The sequence below is a fragment of the Grammomys surdaster genome, unplaced genomic scaffold (genome assembly GCF_004785775.1).
Source record: "Grammomys surdaster isolate TR1022 unplaced genomic scaffold, NIH_TR_1.0 358, whole genome shotgun sequence".
Lineage (NCBI taxonomy): Eukaryota > Metazoa > Chordata > Mammalia > Rodentia > Muridae > Grammomys > Grammomys surdaster.
The window spans coordinates 878,029-888,015 of record NW_021604777.1 but is presented as its reverse complement, the minus strand read 5'-3'; the positions used below and the strand labels follow the sequence as shown (position 1 = coordinate 888,015).

Genomic DNA, 9,987 nt, shown 5'->3' with positions numbered 1-9,987 from the left:
CAGAGTGAGTTCCAGGACAGTCAGGGCTACACAGAGAAACCCTGTCTTGAAAAACCACCACCACCACCACCAACAACAACAAAAAGCAGCTATGTCTAGGCAGCAGCACTTGGAAGTGAGGGATCACAGGAGTTAGGATAGAATTCATCTGGCAGAGTACATCCACAAAAGCTTGAAACTCCATATACAAACCATGGCATTCACAGAAGAGTCAAGAGACACACATACACCCACCCCCAAGACAGGGTTTATATGTGTAGCCCTGGCTGCCCTGAAAGTGCCCTGCCTCTGTCTCTGGAGTGCTGGAATTAAAGGCAGGTACCACCAAGGCCCAGCAGAAACTAGACTTTCATTTTACATAAAAAGTTAGGAGCCAAGATCACCCTAGTGAGAGGTCTCGTTTGGCTAGATTCAACCATACTCAGGACCACAGTATTTTTAAATCTTTAGGAATTTGAGCCAGAGAAATGGGTCACTTGTTGCTTTTGCACAAGACCCAGGGTTTGATGCCCAGCACCCACATGGCAGCTTGAATCTATTAGCTCCAGTCCCTGGATATCTGAGGATACCAATCACACACATGGCACACCAACATACACAGAAATAAACCTAGCTGGATGTGGGGGTACGTGCCATTAATCTGTTTTCAGAATTGGGCTTTTTATAGCCTTGCTTGTCCTGGAACTTACTCTGTAGACCAGACTAAACTCAGAGATTCATCTGCCTCAGCCAAAATTAAAGGCATACACCACCACTGTCAGGCTGAGTCAGTTTCTGATGTCCACAAAATCTATCTTGTGTGTCATCCCACCTTGCAAGCACACACCTGGAAGTTTGAACCTAGTGTCCTGGCACATGCTAGGAAAATTACTCTTGTCACAAGCCTTAGGAACCAATTTGATAAAATCAAACTTACTAAAATTTAGGGCAGCAATACTAGCTCTGGAGATTCGGCCCACTAAGATAGTTCCCATCAGTTGAGTGGTGGTGGTGCATGCCCTAAGCCCAGGGGAGAGGGCAGAGGATCTTCTTTATGCTCTATAGAACGAATTCCAGAACAGGTAGAATTACGGAGGACGGGGGGGGGAATGCTTGCCCCAGCCCTTTTTTGGTTTCAGCTGTGGTCCTGGGTACTAGCCACACCACTTCATGCCACCTACCCTAACTGTCCCTGTATCTGCTTTCTGGACAGCCTTAATTAACCTTGAGCCAGTGTTGCTATGACCATGCCACATCTAAAGTAGAGTTTCCCCCACCATGAGTTTGTCCCAGGCCCTGCTCTCCTGCTCTAAGACTTGGAGGCACCTTGTCAATCTGTCAGAGGGTACAGTCACAGACAGACTCCACACCAGTTTTCAATCAAGCTTTTAATGAAAAGATCATAAAATAACAGTTTCTCATCACTGTACATTAAGACTGCACGCTTTGAATGGAGAGATTACTCATGGATAAATCACTCTAACATTGGAGGGCTGCAAAGCTGCAGCTCTGACCTGAACGCATCCATCCAAACTCATTAGGGAAGTAAACTCAAATCAATGTGATGAGTGGCAATAGGGTGACCAGTACAGGAGTGCGATCCCAGCATCCCTCCCCTGCTCGGGGAAGGGCACAGAGGACGTTGTGATCCCTCTTCCAGTTCCAATGAAATGAAACAGATATACCCCATCCCTCCTGAGGTATTTGCAAATGGGATGGATAGAGCCCAACCTGGGGCTCCTGAAGGAAATGAGTAATGGGTGGGTACAGGGGGTTCCTCTCAGCACCTGGCCCCATGGGGCCCCACCAAGTGGAGGGGCGGACCCTGGGAACTCTCCCTGCCCCAAGTGAGGTCTGTTATGCAGCATTTTTGAGGTCAATAAATTACAGCAATAAATAGCAAGGTGAGGTAGGGGGAGGGGTCCCTGGTAGAAAGTTAGTAAGGTGACTGAAGCTGCAGGCATCCGAGGAAGGGGGTCCTGGGCAGCACGGTTCCACAGCTCCCACCCTTTCCTGGGTTGGAATGTCAGACTGAGGTCGGGTCCCTCGCTATCCCTCATCCCTGGCATCCACTTCATAGGTTCAGTAACATTGGCCCCATCATGACTGGGGAAAGGAAGACCTTGGTCCCTTTAGTAGAGCACAGCAGGGCCTTGAGAGCCTGTCCATTCTTTACAGGCCTTGCCCTTGGCTTCTTCTGCCTCCATTCATAGCACTTGCTCCCTGAGCCCTGCCCTCCCGGCTGCCCAGGGTTTCCCCTACTCAGGAAGGCAGCAGTCTGCCTGCTGACAGCCCGGCAGATCGCACTCCTGCACAAGGACCTGAGGTCCAGTGAATACTGATAGTGTGGGCAGCAGGTGGGGATCCGGCGCCCCTCAGTGTTGATGGACGGAAAACACACTTCCTGGGCCACATGAGGTCAGGAGTCACAGCTGAGGTGTATGGCTATACTGCAAGTCTGAGATTCTTATAAGTCCATAAGTTCATCTTTTCCTTTTTGCAACCTTGGAAGAGCCCTTGCAGTAGCTCGGTCCGGTGGGAGTGGGCACTGGCAGAGCCGGGCCTGCTCCACCAGCTTGCCCTAAGTCTGAGAAATAAATACATTCATCACTGCACAAACATTGATACAAAAACAACACTGTTGAGAGTGTTTGCACCATCTGTTAATAAGGACCAGACTCAAGTCAGACCCTTTTGCTGCCCAGGGTAGGCTGTGTGCATGACAGAGTCCACTGAGCTTCATAAAGCTACCTGCTTTTTGGCTTGAGCGACTCTCACAGTAACACAAGGCTCACGGGCAGGGCCAACATCCACCCCCTGGGTTCAGCTAGGAAGCCTGCAGGCTGGTCAGCTTGGTGCATGCTCTTTGGTGGCAGCTGAGCTTGAAGAGGCCCCAAAAAATGGGGATGAGGGCTCAGGTGAAGCTAGGGGGGACTTCTAGTCCTTACCCAGCACTCAGGGCTGCCTCTGCCCTTGAGCTGCTCAAGGGTCGACTCAGAAGAACCCAGGTGGGAGGGGAGTTTCCCTGGGACTGGTGTTATAGCTGCTGAGGTCTGAAACTGTATAAGTTTATGTAAACAATGAGATAAATATATTAGTTTTTTCTGAGCCCACTGAGGTTCCATACTCATTCAAAATGTGCTTTGGTTTAAAAAATAGGTTTTGTGAATTTGGGTATGAGCTTTTTTCTTCTTTTGATTTTTTTTTAACTTTTTTTTTCTACATGACATCTGCTATTTTGTTTCCTGTTTCTCCAAAACATTCAGGAATTAAATGACTAAAACAGAGAACTGTACGCCGCCTTGGCCTCCTATGGCCTGATTTCCATGAGGCTCTTAACATCTCCATACACACAGACACACAGAGACACAATCATAAGCATGCACCAGTGGAAACAAAAGAAAGAGAATCCAAGTGTGGATCCCACCCATTCCAACAACCTTTAAATCTTAAATAGGAAACTAGTGTTTTGCTTTCTCATTAAAATACAGAAAAGGCTTGGTACAACACTAAGGTGGCACAATACTCTGTTGCACAGACACGCTCCCAGTCCCTGAATTTCTGCAGATGAGGGTGCCCACAGCCTGGGAAGCCACACAGGGTCCCTATGCATACAGACCTTGTGTCCTAGGTCTTAAGTGTGGGTGAGTGGGTGGGTTGGTGGGTAGGATGCAGGGGCTAGCATGCCCTGCCACTTCCCTGGGTAGAATGGTGCCCTGGTCTGCATTCAGGTGCTCAGTCAGAGAACAAAGATTCCAGGCAGGGGCTGATGGAGAGCTGGCTCAGTACAAGGGTACCATGTGGAGGCCTGGCCAGGCGCCCTCACTTCCACACCCAACACTCTCTGGGTACTGAACTCAGGCTCCAGGGTCTCTGAGGGGTGAAGACAGGCAAGGGATGACTCTGGAATTTTTTGGTCTGAAGTAAAACTCAAAAGGAAAATGAAGCAACATGACAATGAGGCCTAGAGGCCCAGTTCTGTGGCTCATGTGGGGCAGAGCACAGACAGTCTTGGTCTTGCCTTGCTCCTTACAAGAGCCCATGCAAACATCTGAGGCTGGCTGATACACCCATAAGGGTTAGTTAGCTTGACCCTGTACTAAGTCAGTATAGGTAGGGGTCAACAGTTACCTCTGGCTCTGAAGTAGGTTACCAGACATACCTGAGCTCAGGAGGGGACAGGATGGGGTGGGATCACTTCCATCTGACCCTGGCTCATAAAAGGGAGCTGTTCCCTCCTCATGGCTTCTGTTACTCAGATGCCCAGCACCTGCCTCCCCCCACTACATCCCCTGAGCAGCAGACATCCCTTCAGAGAACACAGGGTCCACAAGGGGCTCGGGCCAGCCCAAGCCCAGATTACTCCCGCTACAGAAAAACAAAAGCAAGTGGCTCAGCCTCAACTATACTGGGTACTGAATTCAAGAGGTAGCAAAGGTCAGAAGGCTCTCCACCATGTTCAGTGAGCAAGGAAGTGAAGCATCTGTGCATAAGCTATACACACACACACACACACACACACACACACACACACACACACACACACACACTCACGAGCAAGAGTACCGATGGCTCTGGCACCGAATCTAGCCTCCCCTCCCCTCCATCCTCTGAAACTTCAAACCTTCTAGTTCCAACATCTCAAAAAGGTATATGGGGGAAGTTGTGGTTCTCAATAAAAATAAGTACCTCTAACAAGGGACATTACTTGGAAATTATGGGAAAAGCATATTCTCCTGAGGAAGCTCAGGCAGGCAGGGCTCAGGATCAGGGAAGCCTTTGGGCAAGAAGGGCTTCTGGGGCCTTGGAGAAGCAGGTTCAACCATGCCCAAGCACCAAGACTAGGGAAAACGACAGGGAGGGACATCTGCCCCAGTTACATTCAGTCTACAGACCCAGGCTCATCCCCAAAGAGGCAGGAGGAAAATATTGTTCATTTTGGTTTTAAAAAAGAATTTTTAAAATCTGTAAAAAAGAAATAGGAACAGCTCAGTAGGAATAACAGCAATACAGGCCCAGAGGGCTCTTTAGTTGCAGAGAGGTAGGCAGTGGGTCACCCTGACTGTTCCAGTGCCAGCTAGCAGTTGCCACCCCAGCTCAAAGAGAAAGGAACTGCCACCCAGCACCAGCATCCCAACACCAGAGTCACACTGCACTGCAGACACAAGCACACATGCACACACACAGTCGAGGTCCCTGCCAGCTAGGTCTGCTCCAGGCACCACTTTTGGCCATGAGAAGCCCTGTGGCCCAGCCCAACCTGCAGGAAAGGGACCAATCAGGTCCCACTGGCACCCACATGATGGACCCCACTGGCTCTTCAGCAGCTCCTTCAGGGAGCTGGAAAGCCTAGTAGGACTGGGGAGGTAGAATAGTCGCCAGCGCCACATGCATAGGGCTAGACTGGTCAGCTTCTCTCCTCTTGGCTTCCCTTGGTACACTGTTGATTAAAGCTCTAGGAGTGAGGAGGCTGGGCCAGAAGGGCTGCCAGGAGCCTCATGTCAGACTTTGGGGCTCAACCCTCCCACCATGCTTCCGTGGGTTCCCAAGTGACAGTCTGTAGAGGGCTCCCACAGTCTTTGGCTTCTAGGGAGGGGAGGTGTGCATGCGCAGGTGGCTGATGAGGTTGCGCTGTTGGGTGAACTTGCCCCCACAGAGTTGGCACTCATAGGGCTTCTCACCTGAGTGCACTCGCATGTGCTCTGTGAGGCGGTACTGGCGAGTGAAACGCATGCCACACTCATCACAGGCAAAGGGCTTCAGGCCAAGGTGGCTCCGCATGTGGCGTGTCATAGTGCCTCGTTGTGTGAACATCTTTCCACAGATGTTGCAGGGGAACGGACGGGTCAACCAGTGTGTCTTCTCGTGTTGCCGCAGCGTGGCTGGGTCTTTGTAGGTCTTCTCACAAACTGAGCACTTGAAAGGCCGAGGCTCGGCTGCATAGGCTGCACTGGGTGTTGACAGGTCCTCAGCCTCCTCCTCTGCACCGCCACTGCCTGTCTCATAAGCCCCTTCTTCCTTGATGAATAACTCCTCCTCTGTGTGTGTCTCCACGTGAGCATTGAGCTGCTCGGAGCTGGGGAAGCCCTTGGCGCAGGGGATGCACACATAAAGGTTGTCTCCATAAGACACTGTCTCGTAGCCTTCCTGCCGGTACACATAGTGGGCACCAGTGTGGCCACTGCCCCCCTCGCTCCCACTCTGCCCACTGTCCTCACTCCCATCTTTGCCGTTCTCCTCCTCCTCCTTGCAGGGGTATGATGTCTCCCCATATGATGCACTGGGGCCACCTCCACCAGCATTGCTAGCCAGAACGCCATTGGGAACCCTGTCCCCAGGCCCCTCACCTTCTTCTCCTGGGCAGGAACCCTTAGACCCCGTTTCTTTCCGATCATAGGGGGAGCCAGCTACAGGCTCCTTTTTGTTCCAATCTTTTTTGCGGGCTGAATGCCGGAGACTCTTGCGAGGCTGCCCACCCTGTCCTTCCAGAAGACTCAGGTGGTTTTCCTCAGACCCTTCCACATCCATGGGCTCATCAGGAGTGGCCCCCAGCTCAACAAAAGAGGCACTATTACCGACAGGCAGGGTGGAGGTCGAAGTGGGTGCGGGTGACTCTCGCTGGCTGTCACTCAGCTGGGCTGGGTCCTCAGGAATAAGGTGGGGGCCAGGGGTTGTAGGAGGTAAGGGTGGGCTCTTCTTGGACAGGTCCAAGCCCAGCTCCTGTTCACAACCCCCACTGCTCCCATTGGTGCTGGTACTGCAGCCCCCCAAGCCCACCTCCCCACCAGCTGAGGCCCCCAAGCCCAGGCTGTGTGTGCTCTCCTGGGTAGAGCTGCCCAGAAAAAGCTCATCATCTGAGCCTTTGGCTTGAGGGAGCTCCTGGGGAGCAGGGTGTCCTTTATGCCCATCTACAAGCCCTGGATACCCAGCCTGGATGACAGAGGCTGTGGACAGTCGCTGACTGCGGGTTGGTCGCCCCATGCCAGCAGTACCCACTCGTCCAGGGCCAAAGGGCTTGCCAGCTCGCTTCAGTTTGCGGCGGCAAAGGGCTGCCAGCTCAGGCAGCTGGAGGTAGCTGGCAGCAGTGAGGAGAGTGCTGAAGTTTGGCTCAGATGGCTGGTCACTGGACGGCTGGTCACTGGGTGGCTGGTCACTGGGCAGCAGCCTGCCCGTGTAGATGAAGTCCAGGATCTGCTGGAACACAGTGGAGCTGACCATGTCTGTGTCTAGGTTGATGAGGTTATCATGAAGGACCAGGGACTTGAAGTAGATGCTGCTAGCAGCTAGGACGTTCTTGTGGGCCCGGAAGATGGAGTTCTCCACCATGATGATGACATCACACAGGAAGCCCTTGGCCCTCTGCTGGTTCAGCTGTAGCAGGAGCTGTTTTGAATGGCTGGGAAGCTCCATGTCTGGCCCCACGTCCCTGTGCCCTGCCCACGGGCACCACCTGTGGGCAAGAACAGGCAGGATAGTTAACCTGCAACCTGCATGAAGGCCTGGCACAGGGTATGCACTGAGCCCACCTGATTCCACCCTCCTCAGGCATAGTGTACAGGACAGATTTCACTATGAATAAGAAAGAGTGTGTCCTCTCATCCCCTGCCATCCACTCACATGGAAAAACAGGTCATGACAAATACAGGTGTCAAGCAAAACACAAGGTTTATAAGCTGGGCAGAGGGCTTCATGGCTAAGAGCACATGTTGTTCTTCAGAGCCATCTGTAATGCAATGCTGACTCCCAGGGATCTGATGCCCTCTTCTCACCTCTGCAGCAGCAGGCACTCAGGCACTTATATACACACAGGCAAAACACTCACATACATAAAATAAATCTAGAAATGGTAACGGGCTTTGAATTTTCCTTTGTTACTCCTTCAGTTAGGAAAGAAGTCATTCACGGGTCAGGGGTCACAAGGAGAATCTACAAAAATGACTGGAAGGTGGCTATGGGAATTGGAGAGCAAACGCTCCTCTAACACAGTAGGCCCATAGTATAAGCTAGCCAGTCCTGCCTAGGCTTGCAAACCCTGCCTTTTTTCTTTCTTTCTTTCTTCCTTTTTTTTTTTTTTGAGGGGGGTAATTTCCTTAAACTAAAAGGTTAAAATTTAAAAGTAAAAAAGGCAAAAACCCCCAAAAACAAACAAGCAAGCAAACAAACAAAACTAAAACAACAACAAAAAAAAAACTAACCAATCAACTAAAAAACCAACCAACCCCCCCCCCCCCCAAAAAAAAAACTATGAACCAAACCAAATTCCTTTGCTAGCCTCTGACTCACAACGTTTGTTCTACCCTGGGATATCTTTCAAACACCCCTCCAGGCAGCCAAGACATCCTCATTTGCTAACTCCTGGTCCTGACCCAGTTACTGTATCCTCTCTCCCATAACTGTTGGATCCTTCCTTACAAGCTCACCACTATCCAGGCATACAGACACTGGGCACTGTCCAAGCCTGTGAACCTCATGAACCCTGTGCCCTTTCTAGGAAGGACTGCTTGCTATCTGGAGCCTGGGTAAATCAGCAAGCTGGTCCTTCCAAACAGGCTACATGGACTCTAGTTGCAGTAACTAAGTAATAAACACACAGATGCCTCTGGTCTTCAAAGTAATCCATCAGCAGAGCAACAGTGTGTCCAGGTGGGAAGCAAGTGTGTGCTGTGCAGAGGAGGAAGATACTCCCAAAGAGCTCTCCAGGAGAACAAGGGGAGCAAAGTATCAGAAGTAGCCCTCAGGTGCACACCTGACTCCACATGGCCAGCCTTACCTTCCATCAAACAAACAGCACGGGCCACACCGATGCCCGGAGAACCAAAGTCTCCTGAGGCCACAGCCATGCACATACAGCTGCCAGCTCTGCAGCATCATGTCTGGGGGCTCCGGAAGCTTACATTAATTACACAGAGAACTCCCACTCAGGGCCCTATTTCTTTCTTTGAGACAAGATCTTCCTCTGGAGCCCTACCTGGTCTGGAATTTGAGGTGTAGACCAAGCTTGCCTTGACTCCTCCTCCCCCCCCCCAAAAAAAAAAATCACCCTTTCTTTGCCTCCAAGCACCAGTATTAAAGGAATGTCCTGTGTATACCATGCATGCTTGGCTTCCAAGTAGCTGAGCGAGTCTGAAGCTCACTACCACCCCAAATGTTCTGCCTTCTCCTCGAAATGCTCCCTCCTAGTCTCATCTCCCTCAGGGCGGCCTGCTATGCCCTCTCTACCCTCCCTCAAAAAAAGTTCTCTTCAGCCCAACATCTGCCCTGTTCAAAGAAGAAAACTAAGAAGTGAGCATACTGTAAGTCAACAAAAATGTTACAGGAATGCTAACACTCAGCCTACAGAAAACACCTGCCACAGGGCTCTGCCTGCCCCTTGCCCACAACAGCTGAAGCACATCAGTGGGGTACTGAGAGGCTGGAGACGATGAAAACCAAGCCTTCTCTACATGCTAGGTAGAAACAAAGAGCCTAAGGTATGATTTCCACACCATGCCCTGTGTATCAGCCCCAAGGCAATGGCAGTGCCAAGCGCTGCCAGCAATAATACCTGGTACCTCAGACTTAGCAAGAGAAATAGAAGAAAAGCTATATGTGCCCACGGCCTGGGCCACAAGTCCTAGATACCCCACATGCTCTTTGCCGGCACTGTGCACATACAGCAACCTGAATTCTGAGGGTCAGGACAGAATGTATACTGGAAAGCTGTGAGAGGCCCAGAAAGCCCCAAAGACTGGAAACCATTGGTGATTCTTCCTCTCCCAGGCTTACCGGAGTGCCAGGGGCCCAGAAACCATGTGAGCAGCAGCCGGCGGGGGTGGCCTCCTTGAGCGCACAGACTTCCTGAGGGTGCATCAAAGCCTGATTACCTGGAGAAAAGAAGGCAGGCGTCAGTGAGGGAGGAGAGGAGAGGTACAAGGAGGGGCCTCTACTCCCAAAGAGGTCTACGAACATCTGTGGCAACAAGCAAGAGAAAAAAAAAAAAACACTCCCTGCCCCTCCCAAAAGAGAGAC

At 51.3% G+C, this 9,987-nt stretch overlaps 1 protein-coding gene across 1 annotated transcript; it reads right to left on the bottom strand.

The window, feature by feature from the left end:
* Positions 1 to 5,365: 5,365 nt before the first annotated feature.
* Hic2 (HIC ZBTB transcriptional repressor 2) lies at positions 5,366 to 9,770 on the bottom strand. Its single transcript, XM_028779669.1, has 2 exons — positions 9,745 to 9,770; positions 5,366 to 7,429 (listed from the first exon to the last, which is right to left on the bottom strand). The coding sequence occupies exons 1-2, from the start codon at positions 9,768 to 9,770 to the stop codon at positions 5,566 to 5,568; spliced, it is 1,890 nt and encodes a 629-aa protein (XP_028635502.1). The 3' UTR covers positions 5,366 to 5,565.
* Positions 9,771 to 9,987: the final 217 nt, after the last annotated feature.

Excerpts from the sequence above, each read along its gene's own strand:
- Hic2 (XM_028779669.1), bottom strand. The coding sequence starts at position 9,770 with ATGGTTTCTGGGCCCCTGGCACTCCG. Across the intron at positions 7,430-9,744 it reads TCTGGGCCCCTGGCACTCCG|GTGGTGCCCGTGGGCAGGGC; the intron begins GTAAGCCTGGGA and ends TCTTGCCCACAG.